Source organism: Pongo pygmaeus, chromosome 13 (assembly GCF_028885625.2).
Source record: "Pongo pygmaeus isolate AG05252 chromosome 13, NHGRI_mPonPyg2-v2.0_pri, whole genome shotgun sequence".
Classification (NCBI taxonomy): domain Eukaryota; kingdom Metazoa; phylum Chordata; class Mammalia; order Primates; family Hominidae; genus Pongo; species Pongo pygmaeus.
In genome coordinates, this window is record NC_072386.2 from 128,789,520 (window position 1) to 128,811,163 (window position 21,644).

General features: G+C 48.5%; 1 protein-coding gene across 6 annotated transcripts in view; it reads left to right on the forward strand.

Moving 5' to 3' along the window:
- The window catches only part of CACNA1B (calcium voltage-gated channel subunit alpha1 B), a 248,990-nt gene that overhangs the window by 137,981 nt on the left and 89,365 nt on the right, over positions 1–21,644 (forward strand). For 4 of the 6 annotated variants that reach the window (XM_054501966.1, XM_054501970.1, XM_054501968.1 and 1 more), the window contains 3 exons: positions 3,546–3,608; positions 7,755–8,537; positions 9,681–9,898. In XM_054501966.1, the coding sequence (XP_054357941.1) occupies positions 3,546–3,608; positions 7,755–8,537; positions 9,681–9,898 (1,064 nt within the window). Of the gene's footprint in view, positions 1–3,545; positions 3,609–7,751; positions 8,538–9,680; positions 9,899–21,644 lie in introns of all 6 variants that reach the window. The other 2 variants (XM_054501972.1, XM_054501969.1) reach the window with 2 other exon arrangements.

Sequence of the window (21,644 nt, forward strand, 5' to 3'; positions counted from 1 at the left end):
ACAGGTGCATCTGTAGTGATGTGTGTCTGCATTGCTGTGTAAGCATGTTGGCATGTGGATGACTGTGCTAGGTATGTGTCTGTGACGTGTCTGCACTGCTAAGCATGCTGGCATGTGGATGAGTGTGTTAGGTATGTGTGTGTGACGTGTGTCTGCACTGCTTGATAAGCATGCTGGCAGGTGGATGAGTGTGTTAGGTATGTGTGTGTGACGTGTGTCTGCACTGCTGGGTAAGCATGCTGGCAGGTGGATGAGTGTGCTAGGTATGTGTGTGTGATGTGTGTCTGCATGGCTGGGTAAGCATGCTGGCATGTGGATGAGTGTGCTAGGTATGTGTGTGTGACATGTGTCTGCATGGCTGGGTAAGCATGCTGGCATGTGGATGAGTGTGCTAGGTATGTGTGTGTGACGTGTGTCTGCACTGCTGGATAAGCATGCTGGCATGTGGATGAGTGTGCTAGGTATGTGTCTGTGACATGTCTGCACTGCTAAGCATGCTGGCATGTGGATGAGTGTGTTAGGTATGTGTGTGTGACGTGTGTCTGCACTGCTGGGTAAGCATGCTGGCAGGTGGATGAGTGTGCTAGGTGTGTGTGTGATGTGTGTCTGCACGGCTGGGTAAGCATGCTGGCATGTGGATGAGTGTGCTAGGTATGTGTGTGTGACATGTGTCTGCACTGCTGGGTAAGCATGCTGGCATGTGGATGAGTGTGCTAGGTGTGTGTGTGCACTTGAGAGTTGCACAGTGAGCATGTGTGTGAGTGCATGTGCTGAGTGTGTGCACACCCATACCAGCCCTGATCCTGCCTGGAGGGCACCAGGAAGATGGTGTTTGCGGAGGGCCTGCCTGTAAGCCTAGCAGAAAGTGCTGGTCTTTGGGGCAGAAGCAGCTAGAACAGGCTGCAGCCCGCCGGGGACTCAGGCAGGGATTGGAGGGCCGTGCAGGGGAACTCGGCAGCTGTGGACACGGTGGCCATCACGCAGAAGACTGCTGGGGGCTCAGTCCTCAGTTGTTTAATTTCGATCTTTCATTGTCTTGGCCAATTCGGTTATTTGGTCCGTGAGTTATTTAGTCCACTTAGTTTGGTTACTTGGTCCGGGGGTTTGCTACCAGGGCTCTGTGAGCTCTGCAGGTGGGTGGTCTGCAGTAGATGGGGCCAGTGATGTGTTCAGCTCCTGGCCTCGCGCAGGCCTCCTGTTGTTCTCCTGAGGACTTGCCTTCTCTGTTGTTCCTGGAGGCGAGCACTTGTCCCTTGACCCCTGCTGCCTGCCGGCCCTGCCTCCTCCTGGGGGTATGGGAGGATGTCCACTCCCATCTGGCCTGAGACCTTGCAGAAAAGGCTGCCAGGTCCCTGGCAGTCATGGAGCCTGAGTCAGGCTGCCTGAAAAGGAGGCTGGACACTCTTCCTTATCTGCTGCCCTGTCCTGGTTTGGAGACACTGCTATGCAGGAACAAGGCAGTAGACTGGCATCCTTGGGCACAGGGTACATCGACACCACCTGTTGGCCTGAGCACCACGCTGATTCCTACGTGAGGAAAGAGCTTCTTTTCTCCCGGGGGAACCCTAGGTGTTCTGCCTCACAGTGGGTCTGGAGCCAGGTGTCAGCTCCAGTGCCAGCATCCTCAACTCAAGCAGGCTGCAGCCCTCACACGTGCCAAGGGGCAGCCAGCCCAAGCCAGCCCGAGGCATCCAGGTGTCAGCCCCCATGGTCCCTGCCTGGGGTGCAGCTGTGGGCCCTCATCCTCTGTGGCATGTCCTCAGCCCGCCGGTTGGACATGACAGCCAGTCTGATTTCTGCCACAAGAGACCCTGCAGGAAACAACCTTGAGGGGTTTCCTTCAAGGAGGGCCCTGCACCTGGTGAGGCCTGGCCCTGCTGCTGCTGTTTGCGTGCCTGTGTTGTGCTGAGACCTCCGAGGGCTGAAAGCTGTCTGTCATCTGTCCTCGTCTGCTTCCTGTTCTCCTGGTGGGACGAGCAGCGCCGCCTCCTGCCCTGCTCTCATTTCCAGCACCTTGAGCTGCTGGGCTGGGCGAGAGCAGTGCCCTTGAGTACCCTTCACCCTGCTCCTGCCCCCCACCGCTGTGCTGCGTGGCCTGCGGAGCGGGGCCAGTGCCAGGCTTGGTGCCCTGGGTGCTGGGAGGACTTGGAGTGTCCTTGGTGTTTGAGAGGCTCTCAGTGATGCTCTGTTTGGCTTGACACAGACGGTGCCAGAACCTGCCTCAGAAGGGCACCCTAGTGTGTCGCATGCAGTGCTGTGCGTATCGTGGGCCTCAGGTGACAGCTGCTTGAAGGGACACTAAGGTGGGCCTCAGGTGACACTGCTTAAAGGGACATGTCTTCCTGGTTCTCTGCTGGGTCAGCCTCATCCTCACATGGATTTCTGAACACTGGCAGCCTGCAGAGTCACACTGACACTCACACACACACGCTCACAAATACATGTAGGCAAGCACACACACAGGCACACAGACTCACATACACACCTATACACAGGTACACACAGACACACAGTCACAGAAGCACACACAGAATCATACACAGACTCACACAGACACACATACACACAGACCCACCCTCACAACACTCAAAATCTCACACATTCAGTTATAATCATCCCACACTCTCAATCACATACACAATCTCACACATTTACACACACAGTCTCACACACACAGTGTCACACTCACACACCCTCTCACACACACATGCCTGTTTTAACCCAGAGCCTGTGGGCAAGTAAGCTGATCTGACCGCCCACAAAGGCACAGAGACCTTGGCCTTGAGAAGGAGGGGCTGCAGCCCACCTGGCCCTCCCCTGGGAAGTTAATTGGAGGGAAATGGCTGTAAAGGGAGCTTTGGTTTCTTTCTGTTGGTTTTAGAAAAGCCTTTGAAAGTCACTTGGAAATGGCTGGAGCTGCATCCAAAAGGAAGGTGGGTTGGGGTATGGTTTGATTTGCCCTGGAGGTGTGCTGGTGGACCAGAAGTGCCTGGGTTGCAGCCTGGGGAGCCCTGGGGCTGGAACCAGAGTGGGGTCCAGGTGCTCGCCGGGAAGGCAGGTGGGTTTGGCAGCATGGCCCAGGCGGCATCTCCAGAAAGGGCACCCTCGCCTCCTTTGTTAGCCTACGCTGCCCCATCTCGAGGGCCGGGAGACAGTGCGGTCAGCCTCCTGCCGCAGGGTGCGGGAGGCTGTTTGGAACTGCAGGAAAATCGGTGTTGGGTCTTCCCAGCCATACTGCCTGTCCTGGGCAGTGTGTGCTGAGTGATGGATGGGACCCTGAGCTAATGGCTTCTGTCTTCCAGGCATTACAGGGTTTGCTGTCTCACTTCAGTCTCACTTTTCTGCATGTGTGGAATTGGTTCTCAACTTCCCTTTCACCCCAAGGTCTCGGCTGGTGCCCGTCTGACGGACGCGTCCGCAGCCTCCTGTCCAGATGCACATGGCAGCCTGCGCCTACACTGGCGTGGCTCTCAGTGTCACTGGTTCTCTCAGAACTCTGTCTCTGGTTTTCTCACTTCTGTCTGTTCTGTTTTTTGCATGTGCAGTTTTGTAAAGCAAGCTCGAGGTACTGTATCTCGCAGCTCATCTGTCTCCAGCGTGAACTCACCGTGAGTCGCTCTGCTACGATATTCCATCCATGGCTTCATGATAACTACATGCAGACACCTTCCTTCCACTCCTAACTCTGCTATCTCATCGCAAGTCATTTGCTTCATGGGGCAGCTCCAGGCCAGGCTTCCGTGGCCTGAGCGGGGAATGGTGGGCTTGCTCCCTGATGTCCCCGAGTCCTGCCATGGGGTCAGACCCTCTGCGCTCAGCCCCTCCTCCTTTCCCTTCTGGTCTCTGTCTTTTTGTCTGCTGATGGTTGTGTCCGCTCACTCCGGTGTCTCGAGTGTGTCTGCTTCTCCTGAGTGGACTGGCGTCATGGGCTCAGGTCTCCTTGTGGTTCCCATGAGGTCAGGGCCCTGTGAGCAGGCACAGCAGAGAGTGCTCTTTAGGGGCTCACTAGGGACGTTTATGGGTCCTCCTAGGCCCCTTACTTGGGAGGGACTGTGTCTGTGATCTCAGGAAGTCCTTGTTCTAGCAAGAGCGGAGGGCTGTTGTCCACTTGTGAAGCTTACAGTAGACCACCCAGGGCCCGAGGCAGAGACACGGAAACTCCAGGGTGGCCCTCCAGAGAGTGACTGGCTGGCTTCCCCTCGGGCAGCTTCTTATGGGGAAGTGCTCATGGATGGCTGGTCCGCAGGGGCTTCCCCTGGAGGGCAAGGCCAGGCCCTGCAGGTGAGGGGTCCCTGAAGTGGTCAGGTGCAGTTAGGCCACCTGCCCTGATGGAAGTGGCCAGGTGTCCTGTCTGTGTCCTAATGGTGGTGAGGCTCCTGCCCCCCCTGCCCGGTGCTTCCTTGCTGGCAGCCAGCATGGAGCTGGGCTCAGTCTTTCCACGAGCACTGTTTGCTGCTGGCTGTCAGAGGCACTGATGTCTCCTGGGGCAAGAAAGCATGCTGGATCCTGAATCCATCCGCAGGGTGGAATAAGATGTAAGACGCAGATGGAGGCTGGGCGTGGTGGCTCACACCTGTAATCCAGCACTTTGGGAGGCTGAGATGGGCGGATTCCCTGAGCTCAGGAGTTCGAGACCAGCCTGGGCAACACGGTGAAACCCTGTCTCTACTAAATACAAAAAATTAGCCGGGAGTGGTGGCGGGCGCCTGTAGTCCCAGCTACTCGGGAGGCTGAGGCAGGAGAATTGCTTGAACCCGGGAGGCAGAGGTTGCAGTGAGCCATGATCGCGCCACTGCACTCCAGCCTGGGCAACAGAGTGAGAATCTGTCTCCCAAAAAAAAAAAAAAAAAAAAAAAAAAAAAATGCAGATGGCAGGTATCCATGGTGTCACACCAGGGCTGCTTCATATTATCAGCAGTTCTGGGTTGTCTGAGCCCAGAGACCTCAAAGCAGGGCCACAGAGCACCTTGAGGCCACTTCCGAGTCCTGCAGTTCCCCACAGCACCCAGCTGAGCATGGCTGAGCCCTCCTCCCTGGAACAGCTGGGTTGTGCCTACCAGCTGAGGCCAGGACACGGGGTGCCAGTCATCCATGTGACTTCCTTAAAGAACCCTTTTAAACCAGGACTTTGCCTGGATTAGTCACCAGCCACACTTCACTCTAAGTTGGTGTGGATATGTGCCAGATAGAGCAAGGACAGAGACAGTGGCCAGGGGAGGTGCAGGCTGACTTAAGACACCATGCAGAGAGGCCTGGCACGCAGATTCGGAGACCTAGGGGATACCTCCAGAGAGGAACCTGGTGGTACAGGCCGAGTGAGGGCAGATGCAGGCAGTCTCTGGTGATGTTAGGGCCGAGAGCGGCAGATAGGCCCAGAAGGAACAGGCCAGGTGGAACCAGTGGGGCTGCAGTGGGGCGGGCAGGTGCCTCTAGCGTAGGCTGCTCAGCACCTTGCTCTGCCTGGGTAGTCACAGGGTAGCCTGCCAGCCTGACAGCGCCCTCAGTCCAGCAGACAGCCTGGCCTTTCCCCGCTCCAGGTGTTTCCTGGGCGAGAAGGAGCCACACCTGAATGCAAGGGTGAGGGCAGAGCTAATGTGGTCTGGAGCCCACCCCACCTTCACACAGACCCTGTGCCTCTGCATGTTCCCCATGGTCCTCACTGCCTGTCTTTTTGGAACTGCGATGCTAGTCCCCAAGATTCATGGCTTCATCAGAGCGGGCCACTCTGCTGACCAAGTGGCTCAGAACCCAGGCCCCTCTCAGGCACTGGAGTGGACTGGGAGGCTTGAGGCAGTGAACAGCCTCTGCCCTCACAGGGCTCCTGTGCCTGGTGCAAGCCCCTGGGGCTGCCTTCTGTTTTACACCACCCAGCACTGTTGGCAGTAGAGCCCTTTTGTCTTGGTCCCAGTTGGGGTTGGTGGGTCCTCTGTGGGTCAGTTGTAGGGCACCCCTGGGAGCAGGGGCAGCACAGTTTCAATGCATCAGGGATACAGGTCAGGGCCTGGGGCTTCAACTGAGGCTAGGGGTCTGCAGACGGCCCCTACAGGTAGCCCTGCCTGCTCCCACCCCACCCAAGCTCCCAGGCAAGACACAGACACCACACTTCTGCTTTCATTCGTGCAAAGTGCTGCCCCTGGACATTGCTCCCACTGCAGCCTGGACTTCTACAAAGGGGCAGGATTTATTGTTCACCTGCCTGGGGTGGGCCGGCTGCAGGGACTGGGCTTTCCCACATCTGGCTGCTCTGTCTTTGCAGGTCAGAGTGGTGCTCAGCGGCTCAGGGCCCCAGAGCTGGTGGCCGCTGGCCTGGGCCTCTGCAGGCCGTGGTTGTAGCCTGTGCTGTTAGTGCAGTTGGGGTCTGGCCAAGGACTCATGTCTTCTTTAGAAATGTTTTTCCTTTTTGCTCTTGCCTGTGTCTGATCCTGACTTACTGTGGCACCCTGAGCAAGTAACATCCTCTCTCTAGCTCAGTATCTTCATCTGTGAAATGGGGACAAGAGTAGCACCTGATTCTTGAGGTGGTTGTAAGGACTGGATGAAGTGGGCACTGCGCCCAGAGCACCACGTGGCAGTTGCAGGACACAGATGCCATGGCCCTCATTGTTGGTGTAGTCACTGCTGCCGCCAAGACCATCCGGCAGCCTTGGAGGCTCCAGGGCGGGCCTCTGGCCTCAAATGAGGTTTCTCCCTGGCGATGGTGGGGCTTAATATTGGGATAATAAGACCTTATCCAAAGGTGTCTTACTCAGCAGAAGGCCCAGAATGCAAAGGGCTTCCTGTGCACTCTGGGCTATGGAGCCCCATGTGTGATGTGTGAATAGAGGAGGTGCTTGGGCCCATGACATTGGATTAGGGGTCAAGGCCTTTGGTAGCCCATGCAGTGAGGGCCGAGCCTGGACCACTGGCCATCCCTGGTGCTGGAGGGCTCTGAGGACCATGTTCTGGCTCTGCTCCCAGTAGAGGGAGGGGCTCTCCATGGAGTCAAGAGAGAGGAGGGCATTGGTGGCCACGGGAGGGGGCATTTCCAGCTTCAGACCTGACTTCTGGGCTCCTGGTCACTGAGCCAGGGGGCAGCTGCGGGGCTGCGGCTGACCACCTCGGGGACTGGCAGAGGCTCTGCGTTTGCTCCTGAGAGGGCCAGGTGCTCCCTTGGCTGCTGTCTGCTCTGCCCCAGCACCTGCCCCCTGGGTTCCCTGGCAAACAGCCTTTTCACCTGGCTGGTGGCCTGCCTCCTGGAGGCAGCGATGGAGAAGTGCCTCTGGAGAAGGGGCCTCGTGTCCCACCCTTCCTGTAGCAGCTGTGCTGGTGCTGGAGCAGGGGCCAGCTCCCAGGGAGGCTGCAGGGCCTCCCTGGCTCCTGTCTCTCCATCCGTCCTGCCCTTTGTAACTTGCCCTTCCCTCCCGCGGTGGCCTTCCTGGCCAGCCGCCCACCCACCTGCTTGGCCTGTCTGGTGCATTCCCACTGTCCTGTACCCCTCGGCCTCCTTGAGCCCCCCAGGGTCCTCCTGACAGGCTGGTGCTTTCACCTTGCGGGTCCTGTGGGACACCGTGGGGGGAGGGGGCGGGGCTGAATTCGGTTCCCTTGGGCGTTCCCCACCTGATCCGCGTCCCCCGAGGGGTGTGGGGGCTCCCGTGGCCACGCCTCCCACCTCCCTGCGCCATTGCTCCATTGCTGTGTGTCCATTATGGCCTCCCTGGAGAGCGGCGGGCAGGCGGCCGACGGGGCCGCGCTCACCGCCAGTCTCCCCGCAGCAGGCAGCAGAACTCGGCCAAGGCGCGCTCGGTGTGGGAGCAGCGGGCCAGCCAGCTACGGCTGCAGAACCTGCGGGCCAGCTGCGAGGCGCTGTACAGCGAGATGGACCCCGAGGAGCGGCTGCGCTTCGCCACTACGTGCCATCTGCGGCCCGACATGAAGACGCACCTGGACCGGCCGCTGGTGGTGGAGCTGGGCCGCGACGGCGCGCGGGGGCCCGTGGGAGGCAAGGCCCGACCTGAGGCTGCGGAGGCCCCCGAGGGCGTCGACCCTCCGCGCAGGCACCACCGGCACCGCGACAAGGACAAGACCCCCGCGGCGGGGGACCAGGCCCGAGCAGAGGCCCCGAAGGCGGAGAGCGGGGAGCCCGGTGCCCGGGAGGAGCGGCCGCGGCCGCACCGCAGCCACAGCAAGGAGGCCGCGGGGCCCCCGGAGGGGCGGAGCGAGCGCGGCCGAGGCCCAGGCCCCGAGGGCGGCCGGCGGCACCACCGGCGCGGCTCCCCCGAGGAGGCGGCCGAGCGGGAGCCCCGACGCCACCGCGCGCACCGGCACCAGGATCCGAGCAAGGAGTGCGCCGGGGCCAAGGGCGAGCGGCGCGCGCGGCACCGCGGCGGCCCCCGAGCGGGGCCCCGGGAGGCGGAGAGCGGGGAGGAGCCGGCGCGGCGGCACCGGGCCCGGCACAAGGCGCAGCCTGCACACGAGGCTGTAGAGAAGGAAGCCACGGAGAAGGAGGCTGAGATAGTGGAAGCCGACAAGGAGAAGGAGCTCCGGAACCACCAGCCCAGGTGAGTCCGCGGCTGGGCGGGGTCAGGGAGGGAAGGGTTGGCCGGGGCGATGCGGGCCCCAGCGGTGGCTGCGGGGATGGGGTCCACGGCGGATGCTGCAGCCCCGGCCACGCTGCCCTGTCCAGGGCTGTCCGGGCTGGGGTCTCTGCATGCCGTTCACGTGGGGTGGTGACAATCCTGCCTTGCAGGGTTGACCTGTAAAAGGCTTGGCAGGGCGTGTATGCTCCATAAAAGGCTTGGCAGAGTGTGTGTGCTCCGTGAACGCCAGCTGTTATTTAAGAAGGGAGGGATTAAGGGGGAATTGTTGCGACTGGCTTGGAAAGAACAAAGTGGCCCTGGGAGAAGAGAAAGTTCGGGATTGCTGTGGAGGAAGGAGAGGCAGGAGGGCCCAAGGGAAGCCTGAGGAGGCCAGTGGGCTGGGCGCAGAGCGGGGTGTGGGGGCCAGGCTGTGTGACCATGACAGAAAGAACCCCAGCTAGCCCAGCTTGCTCCCTGGGGCAGGACTAACCAACTCTGTGAGGGCCTGGGGTAACAGTGGTCCAGTGGCTAAGACCAGCAGTCGCCAGGTACCCACTGGCCACAAACCAACCAGAATACTTGCCACTGGAGGCCCCAGCCTAGGGTCAACCCAGCCGCCGCCCTGTCTTTGTGTGTGGGTGGGTCAGCCCATCCCTGCCTTTCAGACTAAAGACACGGAGGTGTATAGGGTAATTTTAAAAACATACAGAATGCCAGAATAGCAGAGCAGGTGGTTATAGATTTAGTTGGTCTGCGTGGAGGCTTAAGGGTTTTGGTTGATAGGATTTTGCTGATGTGCATTATTATTATTATTATTGGAGTCGGGACTGCACTGTTGCCCAGGGTGGAGTGCATTGGGGCAATCATGGCTCACTGCAGCCTCAACTTCCCGGGCTGAAGCGATCCTCCCACCTCAGCCTTCCCAGCCTGAATAGCTGGGACTACACGCACGTTGTCACCACGTGCAGCTAATTTTTTAATTTTTGTAGAGATGGGGATTCGCCATATTCCCCAGGCTGGTCTTGAACTCCTGGGCTCAAGTGATCCTCCTGCCTCTGCTTCCCGGTGCCGGGATCACAGGTGTGAGCCACTGCGCCCAGGCCTGATGTACATTCTTGATTGCAGGGAGCCACACTGTGACCTGGAGACCAGTGGGACTGTGACTGTGGGCCCTATGCACACACTGCCCAGCACCTGTCTCCAGAAGGTGGAGGAACAGCCAGAGGATGCAGACAATCAGCGGAACGTCACTCGCATGGGCAGTCAGTCCCCAGACCTGAACACTGTTGTACACATCCCAGTGATGCTGACGGGCCCTCCTGGGGAAGCCACAGTCGTTCCCAGTGAGTATCTCCCTGTGCCAGTGGGGCAGGGCCCATCTTGTGCAGGTCCAGCAACCCCCATTCCCTCCTGCTCCACAGCAGCCACTGGGGACCCAGCCTGCCTCTGTGAATTGTTCTCCTGGCTGGAGAGAGAGTCCTTTGCTGTCAACATCTGTCCCTTGATGTCCTGTTGATTTCTAGTGCCCCAGAGATAACTGAGGTTGAGCTCCATTCTCCTTCCTTCCCAAAATATTTGCATGTTGCCAATTAAGTGCCAGGTGCTGTGTTAGAGTGCTGAGAGCATAGTAGGAGGGAGACAGTCTTGTCAGGAAGACAGACCACAAAACAGGCACAACTCTTAATGGTTGCACAAAAGCTGCTGAGGACTCTGTCCATGGCCTTGACTGGGGCTGAGAGCGAGGGGCTGCAGAGGAGGAGGCTCTCCACTGCGTCTGCCCATTTGTTCATGGGCCTGTGCCATCCCTGCTCTGAGGCTGCTCCCAGGCCTTTATTTGAGCTGCCTTCTTTCCTCCCCTTGGTCACTCACATGCTCAGAACATCCATGCCTGCCTGTGGTGCAGTCCCTGAGGGCACAGGAGACCAAGATGTCATTCCTGTCTTGAAACCTGTCTAATAGGGAGAGATCTGCTGGTTACAAATACAGGCCCCTTATGTGGTGGGGAAGGTGCATGGGCATTTCATGGGCATCAAGGAGGAGCCCTCCTTTCTTAAGTACAGAGAAAAAAGGGGTAGAAGAGAGGCCATAGAAACAGGACTCACATGAATGCCAGCAGAAGCATTTAGGTCTTAAGCAGACCAGACGGACTCAATCAGGTGCCACCACATGCATGCCCGTGTTTGCAGACGGATCTCCACACACAGACGTGTGCGTGCCCGTGTTTGCAGACGCATCCGCACGCACAGACGTGTGCGTGCCCGTGTTTGCAGACGCATCCGCACGCACAGACGTGTGCGTGCCCGTGTTTGCAGACAGATCTCCACACACAGACATGTGCATGACATTCTCTCTTGCTCAGGTGCTCTCACCTGGGGCCTGTGGACTGGCGCACAATTCCAGGTATAACCGTGGAAGACACAGCCTCTAACTGCTCAGCCTCCCCTTTTCCTTTGCTTCCTTGGAGGAAAGTTGCCCTTGGTTCATTTTCTTGTTCACTTCCCACGGGCACAAGTGAGTCTGCCTGCCCAGCTCCCTCACCTGATTCTCTATGCATCAGCTTGAGGATGAGCCTAGGGTCCCTACCTGGCTTGTATCTGCAGGAATCCAGATGTGACTCCGCCCCAGGCTCCCTATGCTCTTCCCCACACCCCTGCTGGCAACCACTGATCTTTTCACTGGAATAATACAGTATGCAGCCTTTTCAGATTGGCTTCTTTCCATTAGCAATATGCACTTAAGTTTCCTTTGTGTCTTTTTGTGGCTTGACAGCTCATTTGTTTTAAGCGTTGGATTAATATTCTGTCTTTTGAGCGTACCACAGTTTATTTATTCCCCTATTGAAGGACATCTTGTTGCTTCCAATTTTTGGCAATTATGAATAAAACTGCTATAAACATTCATGTTCAGGTTTTTGTGTGGACATAAGTTTTCAACTCATTTGGGTAAATACTTAATAGCATGCTTATTGGATTATATGGTAAGACTATGTTTATCTTTATAAGAAACTGACAAGCTATCTTCCAAAGGGACTGTACCATTTTGCATTCCCACCAGCAATGAATGAGAGTTCCTGTTACTTCACATCCTTGCCAATATTCAGTGTTGTCAATATTTTGGATTTGAGCTATTCTAATTAAGCGTGTAATGATATCTTGTTTATTTTGCAATTTCCTAATGACATATGATGTTGAGCATCTTTTAATATGCTTATTTGCCATGTGTATAATTTTCTTTGATGAGGTTCCTATTCAAATCTTTTACCCATTTTTTATTCTGGTTGTTTGTTTTCTAGTTGTTGAGTTTTACGAGTTCTTTGTATATTTTGGATACAAGTCTTTCATCAGATATGTGTTTTTGCAAGCATTTTCTCCCAGTCTGTGGCTTGGTTTTTCATTCTCTTAATGTCTAGTGTTTTTGATTGTTAAAAACAAGTGATTGTCTGGTCCCTGTTATTACTTCTACTAGAAACAGAAATCTAGGCTATTAGTTTTTATATGTTGATTATGTATCCTGCTACTTTTCTGAATCCTCAAATTGTTTATTAGTTTTACTGATTCCCCCTTTTTTCCCAGCTATATTATCAAAACTTCTGCAAATATTCTTCTAATTCTTTCTTTCTAAGTCTTACACCACTCATTATTTTTTTTTATCTGATTTCACTATCAGATAACAATGGAATTACTGGGCATTACCTTGTTTCCGCCTACACTAAATAAAATTTTGGTTTGGGGCCTGAGGGGCGTGTGTGTGTGTCTGTTTGTGTGTGTGTAAAATTATGTTGTGATATCCATTAGTTCCTACTTCAGTAAGTGTTTTTATCTGGAATAGATGTTGAATTTTGTTGAAGACCTTTTCAGCATTCATAGAGATCATATTTTTTTTCTCCTTAGATATGGGGATTTATAGTAATGAATTTTTTGATATGAAATATCTTTGCAATCTTAGAATAAACCCAAGTGGTTATTATATTTATTTTGTAATATGCCATTGGATTCTGTTTAACATTTTTTGTAGGATTTTTGGATTGATATTTTTAAGCGAGATGTGTTCTGTAGCTTTTTTTTGTCACATTTGAGGATCATAGGTTTAAATATCAATGACATAGAGTTATCGATTGCTTAACTTCACAGCTCCATTCCTGAAAATCAAATGTTCTAAAAGAGGGTCTCATTTCCACCGCCACCCCCCCACCTTTTTTTTTTTTTTGAGACTGAGTCTTGCTCTGTCATCCTGGCTGGAGTGCAGTGGCACGATCTCGGCTCTGCCTCCCGGGTTCAAGCAATTCTCCTTCCTCAGCCTCCTGAGTAGCTGGGATTACAGGTGCCCACCACCACACCTGGCTAATTTTTGTATTTTTAGTAGAGATAGGGTTTCACCGTGTTGGCCAGGCTGATCTCAAACTCCTGACCTCAAGTGATCCACCCGCCTTGGCCTCCCGAAGTGCTGGGATTACAGGCGTGAGCCACCGTGCCTGGCCCCATTATTTTAAATGGTAAAACATTATAATGTGTTATGTGTCAGCTAAAAATTCATAACCAATTTTGTAAAATATAAAGCACAGTTAAACAATGAAAACTAATAAACAATCATAATAGAACATAAAATGCTTAACATATTGTTTCCTGATTACCAGTTAAAATAGCTAGTAATAAGCAATTGCTTTAGATACCTCCGTTATTGAAACTTGTACTTTTCAAAAACATCCATATGATTCCCATAACTTACTGTGAACAAAAGTTCTCTGAAAAGTTTGGAGGAAACAGGCTTTATTCTAGTGAACAGTTTGCAAACCAGGAAGAGGCAGCCTTCCTTGTAAAATGAAGGCACATTCCAGAGGAGAAGGAGAAGGTTTGACATTTCCTGCCCAGGTTCTTAATCAAGTCCCTTTATGCAAATGAAGGATCCAGACTTGCTTGGTCTGATTGGTTGACACAGCTGAGTTCTGATTGGTCCATATAGCTGAGCTCTGATTGGCTGAGGCAAGTGAACTCTGATTGGTTGGTTCAGGTGAGCTCTAAAAGTTCCCAGAGTTAAAAAGGTGTGGGTTTTCTGGGACCTCTATTCAGCATATGGCTGCTTCTCTCTGACTTAAATGTAGGCTCAGTTAGCCACTTGGGATCCATTTTGAAGGATTAGCTCTTTCAGGTTTCTTCACACAACCAACTGAATTTGGAATCCTGTCTGAGATTTGTTCCCCACATTATTTCGTTAAAAACATATTGACTTTTGGGCATGTATACTTTTTTTAAACATAAATATCAGCCAGAAAAGCCAACAACACTGTGATGAAAGATATATATGTTTTCCAGAAGCATGGGCATTATAAAACTTGGCAGTGCTCTATTGGGAAATACTATCCAAGGATGTATTCTGTGGGATATACACGTTATTGGTTCATAAAAATAAATAGAATGTCGTCTTGTGCTCAAGGGTAGCTCATGTAGTATAGGAATTATGTGGTCTTTAAGTATTTGATAGAATTATCTTGTGAAATTGTTGATGTCTGGTCTTTTTTTGTAGGGTAGTTCCTTTGTAATACCTCTTTTTCTGTATGGATGTTGGTCTGCTTAAACACTGTTGCCTCTTGAGATGTTTGGTAAATTATATTTTCCTTATAAATTTTCCATTTGATCTAGGTTTTCCCACTTATTTACATAGCCTTAAGAGTGGCTTAAAGTTTTAAAAATTTCCCTCTGTTTCAGTGTTTTTCCTCGTCATTTCTGATCCTGTGTTTTTTGTGTTTTTCTTTTCTTTTCTTTTCTTTTTTTTTTTTTTTGCAAACGGGGTCTCGCTCTGTCGCCCAGGCTGGAGTGCAGTGGTGCCATCTCGGCTCACTGCAACCACCACCTCCCGGGTTCAAAGTGATTCCCGTGACTCAGCCTCCCGAGTAGCTGGGATTACAGGCACGCACTACCACACACGGCTAATTTTTTTGTATTTTTAGTAGAGATGGCGTTTCACCATGTTGGCCAGGCTGGTTTCAAACTCCTGACCTCAAGTGATCTGCCTTTCTCAGCCTTCCGAAGTGTTGGGACTACAGGCATGAGCCACCGTGCCCAGCCCATTTTCATCAAATTTTAAAAGAAACTATGTAATTTTGGCTTATATTTGTGCTAGGTGTGTGTTTGTAGATTCTTTGGGATTTTCCACAGAGTATAAGACATCTGCAAATGAACAGTTTTAGTTTTTTCCTTTCTGACATACATGCCTTTTATTTCCCTGTCTTCCCTTATTGCACTGTCTGTGACTTCCAGTACTATTTTGAATAGCTGTAGTAAGAACTGACATCTTTCCTGGAGGGAGGATTTTGTCTTTCATCATTTAGTATGATATTAGCTGTAAGGTTTTTGGGTTTGTTTGGTTGTTTTTTGTTTTGTTTTGTTTTTGGTAGATGTTCTTTATCAAGTTGAGAAAGTTTCCGTTTACTGCTTTTTTTTTTAAAGAATTTTTGTGGTGAGTGGATGAATATTATCAAATGATTTTCTGCATCAATTGATATTATCGTGTGTGTTTTTTCTGTTAATATGGTAGTTTATATTGATTTATTTTCAAATATTAAACTGGCCTTTATCATTATGAATAACCCTACTGGTGTATAATTATTTCTCTATGTTGCTGAATTCTATTTGCTAATATTTTGTTAAGGAGTTTTGCGTCTGTATTCATGAGGGATGTTGCTCTGTAGTTTTCTTTTTTGTGTTGTCTCTGTCTGGTTTTGGTATCAGAGTAATATTGGATTCATAAAATGTTTTGAATTGAATGGATTGTCCCTCTTCTGTTTTCTAGAGGAGATTATGTTGAACTGATATTAATTCTTCTTTAAATGTTTGGGAAATTTTGCCAATGAAGCATTTCTTTTTTGGAATTTTTAAATTACAAATATAATTTCCTTAATAGATACAGTGTTATCTATTTCATATTGGATGAGTTGTAGTAGTTTGTGCTTTCTGAGGAATTAGTCCCTTTTATTTAAGTGTGTACAGTTGTTTGTGATGTTTCCTTATTATCCCTTTGATGTCTGCATAATCTGTAGTGGTAACTTCTGTCTCATTTCTTATATTGGTAATTTGCTGTCTTCTCTCTTTTTTCTTTGTGAGTCTTACGAGGAGTTTGTATAATTTTATTGATGTTTTCAAAGAACCAAATTATTGTTACATTGATTTTCTCTGTTATTTTTCTGTTTTCAATTTCTTTTGATTTCTGCTGTTTATTATTTCCTTCTTTCTGTTTGCTTTGGGCTTCTTTTGCTCTTCTAGTTTCTTGGGGTAGGAGCTTAGATTGTTGATTTGAGTCTTTCCTTCTTTTCTGCTGCAAACATTTAGCTCTGTAAGTTTCCCTCTTGGCAGCTGCATTCCACAGGTTTTCATATTGTATGTTTTTTCAGTCCCGTTTAAAAAATTTCCTTTGAGAAGACTCATGGACTGTTTAGAAGTGTGTTGTTTAGTTTCCAAACATTTGGAGATTTGCCTATTTTTCTGTTATTGACTTCTAGTTTGATTACTTTATGGTCAGAGAACATGTTCTGTATTATTTCAGTTCTTTTAAGTTTGTTAAGGTTTGTGGCCCAGGATGTGGCATATCTCGATGTATGTTCTGTGAGCCTTTGAAGGGAACATGCATTCTGTGTTGTTGATGTGCATTCCTATAAGCATTGTTTAGATCCTGTTGGTTGATGATGTTATTGAGTATCTTTGTCTACATTCGGATTTTCTGCCTAGATGTCAATTGTTAAGAAAAGGATATTCAGTCTCCAACTGTAAATGTGGATTTGTCTTTGCTCCTTTCAGTACTGTAAGTTTTTGCGTCATGTGTTTGCAGTTCTGTTTTTGGGCACATACACATTTAGGATTTCTGTCTTTTTGGTGGACTGGCCCTTTAATTGTTGTGTAACGTCCTTCTCTATACCTGGTAATCTTCTTTGCTCTGCAGTCTACTTTATCTTATGTAGATATGTTCAGTCCTGCCCTCTTTTGATTTATATGTGCATGGTATATATTTTTTCAACCTTTTCCTTTCAACCTAGCTATATAGTTATATTTGAAGTAAATTTCTTGTAGATAGTATTCATGTTTTCAATCCACTCTGTCAATTCTGTCTTTTATTTTGCATATTTAGATTGTTTACACTTAGCATAATTATTGATATATTAGGGCTTAAGTCTGTTATTTTATTTATTTTCTGTTTTTTTCTTACTGTTTTTCATTTCTCTGGTTTCCTTTTCCTCCCTTCCTGTGGGTTACTTGAATGTACTTTAGAATTCCTTTTATCTGTAGTATTTTTGAGTATATCTCTTCTATAGGTTTTTTAAGACCTCGTATAGGTTTTTTTAGTGGTTACCCTGTGTATTACATTATATATACATAACTTACTCCAGTTTCTTCATGTAGTCATTTTACCAGTTCATGTGAAATATAGAAGCTTTACCTCTCTTTGTATCGCTTTTTCCTCTTCCATTTATAATGTAATTGTCTTAAATAGCTCTTCTATGTACTTTTAGAACCACATCAGAGTATGTTATAATTTTTGCTTCAACTGTCAAACATAATTTAGAAAACTCAAGAGGAGAAGAAAAGTGTGTTGTATTTACTTGTATTTTTACTCCTGTTATGCTTTCTTCCTTCCTGATATTCCAATATTTCTTCTTTCATAATTTACTTTCTGTTTAGAGGAACTTCCTTAGACATTCTTTTGTGGTAGGTCTGCGGGTGACAAATTCTCTTAGTTTTCCTTCATCTGAGAATGTCTTGATTTTCCCTTCATTCCTGAAGGGTATTTTCAGTGGGTATAGAATTCTGGGTTGACAGTTCTTTTTTTTTCAGCACTTGAAAAAAACGTGTGCCTCTTCCTTCTGACCTCCATGGTTTCTGATGAGAAATCCACTGTCATTCGAATTGTTTTCTTCCTATAGGTAAGATGTTGTTTATCTCTTGCTGCTTTCAAGATTTTTTTCCTTGTCTTTATATTTCAGAAGTTTGATTACAGTGTGCTTTGATGTGAGTTCCTTTAAGTTTATCTTGTTTGGGGTTTGCTCAATTTCTTGAATTTGTAGGTTTATATCTTTTGCCAAATTTGGAAATTTTTCATCCTTTATGTCTTTAAATACTTCTTTAGTTCTGCCTCTTTCTCTTTTCTTTCCAGGACTCTGATGACATGAATGTTAGATCTTTTGTTATAGTCCCAAAGGCCCCTGAGCTCTGTTCACTTTTTTAAGTCTACTTTCTCTCTGTTGCTCAGATTGGATCATTTCTATTATTCTATCTTCCAGTTCACTGACTCTTTCCTCTGTCCATTCTGCTGTGGAGCCTATCTATTGATTTTCTAATTTCAGTCATTGTATTTTTCAGTTCTGAAGTTTCCATTTGGTTCGTTATATCTTCTGTTTCTTTCCTGAGACTTTATTTCTTTGCTGATAATTTTATATTTTTCATTTGTTTTAAGTATGTTTTAAATTATCTGTTGAGCATTTTTATAATGGGTGTTTTTAAAATCTTTGTCAGATAATTCTAACATCTGTATCATCTTGGTGTCTGTTGATTGTGTTTTCTCATTCAAGTTGAGATTTCCTGGTTCTTGGTGTGATGAGTGATTTTTGGTTGAAACCTAGACTCTCAATGGTATTGTGTTATGAGCCCTAAGTCTTATTTACATCTTCAGTTTTAGCTTGTCTGCTGTGATGCCACGCCAGCAAGTAGTGGGGCATATTAGTCCATTCTCACACTGCTATGAAGAAATACCTGAGACCAGGTAATTTATAAAGGAAAGAGGTTTAATTGACTCATAGTTTCACATTGCTGAGGAGGCCTCAGGAAACTTAAAATCATGGCGGTAGGCAAAGGAGAAGCAGGCACCTTCTTCACAGGGTGGCAGGACAGAGTGAGCGCAAGACACTTAATAAAACCATCCTATCTCGTGAGACTCACTATCATGAGAACAGCATAGGGGAAGCCACCCCCATGATCCAATTACCTCCATCTAGTCTCTCCCTTGATTACAATCTGAGGTGAGATTTGGGTGGGGACACACCAAGCCATGTTACAGGGGTTGTAGAGAGTTGCCCCATTATTGACAGATGGGGATAGAAGTATAGATTCTTTACTTGAGTTCCACTGACATTCTAAGGGAGAAGGATTACTCATTACTGCTAGGCTAGGCTGGGAGTTTTAGCTCCCCACTAGGCTTCCATTCATACCGGCCTGACTGGGAGAGATAGGAGTATCTTGTTACTGTTACCCATCTGGCTGGCCTTGACACAATGGAGATAGACCTTATCACCTCCAGGTAGCAGTAGAAGTCCTGACTTTCCACTAGGGCTTGCTCCATTGAGTAGGAGGAAGAGGTTGTCTCATTCCTGCTGGGTGAGACGTGACGTCTAGGCTCCCCGTGTGATCTCTACTGGCATTGTGTGTACTGGGGGGTCTTGTTACCACTAGATAGGGGTGAAAGTGCCTGCTCCCACTTGGCTGTCTCTCAGACCACCCTAGCAGGGGCTTTGGGATGGTGGTGAGGGTGGAAGTCTAGGCTCCCCACCCAGTTTCTGCTGGTATAAGTGGAGGTAGGGTCATAGTTTTTTTTTTTTTGGCTTGTGTGTGTAGTTTGGCTATTGTTTAGTGATTATTGTCTATAAGTTTTATATCTCGGTAGGCTGCCCCTTTCCTATTCCTTTCACTAGGGAGAGCTGGGTTTATTGAGCCTTTAAAAAATCTGTGCCTATTGGCATTTCTGGGTTGTTAGGTTCACTAGTATCAAATCTAGGATATATATGAGGCATAAAAGAAAACTCAAATAAGAAACTTATTGTTGTGTCATTCCTCAGGTCCCAAGGTCCCTAGCCAATATTTTCCTTCTTCCTTCTACCTTTTAGAATCTTATATTTGCCTTATATATGATATCCAAGGATCTTGTAGTCCCCCTTTATCCATGGTTTCACTTTCCCCACTTTTCTGTTATCTGAGGTCCACTGTGATCTGAAAATATTTATTACATAACTACTCTTGTACTTTGGGGCCATTATTAAGTAAAATAAGGGTTACTTGAACATAATTACTGCAATACCATGACAGCCAACCTCATAACCCAGATGGCTGCTAAGTGACTAATGCAGTCCAGGTGGGACAGAGCAGAACTGTGTGGGGTTTCATCATGATACTTAGAACAGCTAGCAACTTAAAACTTATGAATTACTTCTGGAATTTTCCACCTGCATCACAATGCCTGTGTCATTCACCTCACTTCATCTCACCATGTAGGCATTTCATTATCTTATAGCATCTCAAGAAGAAGATGACTGCTGGCCGGGCACAGTGGCTCATGCCTGTAATCCCGGCACTTTGAGAGGCCAAGGCTAGTGGATCACTTGAGGTCGGAAGTTCGAGACCAGCCTGGCCAACATGGTGAAACCCCATCTCTACTAAAAGTACAAAAATTAGCTGGGTGTGGTGATGGGTGCCTGTAATCCTAGCGACTCAGGAGGCTGAGGCAAGAGAATCTCTTGAACCCAGGAGGTGGAGACTGCAGTGAGCCGTGAGCTGTGATCACGCCACTGTACTTCAGCCTGGGCAACAGCGAGACTCTGTCTCAAAAAAAAAAGAAAGAAAGAAAAGAAAAAGATGACTGCCAGTATCTGTAGAAACTAGTTTCTTATTATTTTTTAAGTTTCTGATGGATTGGTAGTTGTGGCCACTTTTATATTTCTGATAGCCTTCCCTCCCTCCCTCCTTCCCTCCCTCCCTCCTTCCCTCCTTCCCTTGATAAACCCTTTTTTCCCTGAAGTTTTGTCCACTTAAATGGTTTATCAATGCCTCAGTCTTTGTCTTTCTTGATCTTCTCTATTGTATTTTTGTTTTCTGTTTCACCAGTTTCTGTTCTTATTTATTATTTCCTTTCTTCTACTTTGTGTATGTGTACTGTAATATTCTTTCTCTAATTTATTAGTTGGATACTCAGCTCATGACATTGAGCTTTTCTACTGTGCTAACGTGTTTAAAACTTTAAGTTTCTCTCTGAGAGTTATTTTAGTTATATATTGAAAGTTTAAATTTTTTGTTTTAAATATTTTTTCCAAGTGTGATTAAGAACTCTTGTTTGATTCATGAGTTTTTAAAATAAGTAGGATTTTAAATGTCTAATTGACAGAGATTTCTCTATCTTGTTCTCTTTTCCTATGTTTTGCAGTTGATTCCGTTATTCCTTTTCATATTTCATCACTCCTTATATTTCGGATCATCCATTGGGTTTCTTTCCCCCCCGCCCCTTCTGCCTGAAGAACAGCTTTCCTAATTTTTTTTTTTTGTTTTTGAGACGGAGTCTTGCTCTGTCGCCCAGGCTGGAGTGCAGTGGCTCAGTCTTGGCTCACTGCAACCTCCGCCTCCTGGGTTCACACCATTCTCCTGCCTCAGCCTCCCGAGTAGCTGGGACTACAGGCGCCCACCACCGCGCCTGGCTAATTTTTTATATTTTTAGTAGAGATGGGGTTTCACTGTGTTAGCCAGGATGGTCTCGATCTCCTGACCTCGTGATCCACCCGCCTCAGCCTCCCAAAGTGCTGGGATTACAGGCGTGAGCCACCGCTCCCAGCCTCCCCCTAATTTCTTTTAGTGAGGTTTGATGGTGGTAAATTCTCTTGGCTTGCCTGAACAGTCTTTATTTTGCCATTGTTTGTGAGAAGTGGTTTTACATCACAGAAAATTCTCATTTGTTATCTTTATTTCAACATATTGAGACTGCTCCACTGTCTTCTGCCTTCTGTTGTTTCTGTTGAGAAGCCAGTCATTCGTCTAAATTGTTTTTCCTATATATGGCTCTGTCTTCTCTCTGGGGCTGCTTAAATAAAATCCATTTTATTGTGGAAAATTGAAACATACGGGAAAGTGGAGAAAATACGGTGAGCTCCTGTGCTCCGTCTCCACCCACATTTTGCCAGTGTTGTTTCACTTACGCTTCTTCTTGCTTTCTTGTGTATCATTTTAGGTGTAATACACCAATAAGCATGTCTGACAATTAAGGATTTATCATAGCTGTAGAGCATTATTACACTTAGCAATGTTGACAATAATTCCTTAATATTATCTAATACCTATTCCAAGTTCAAAT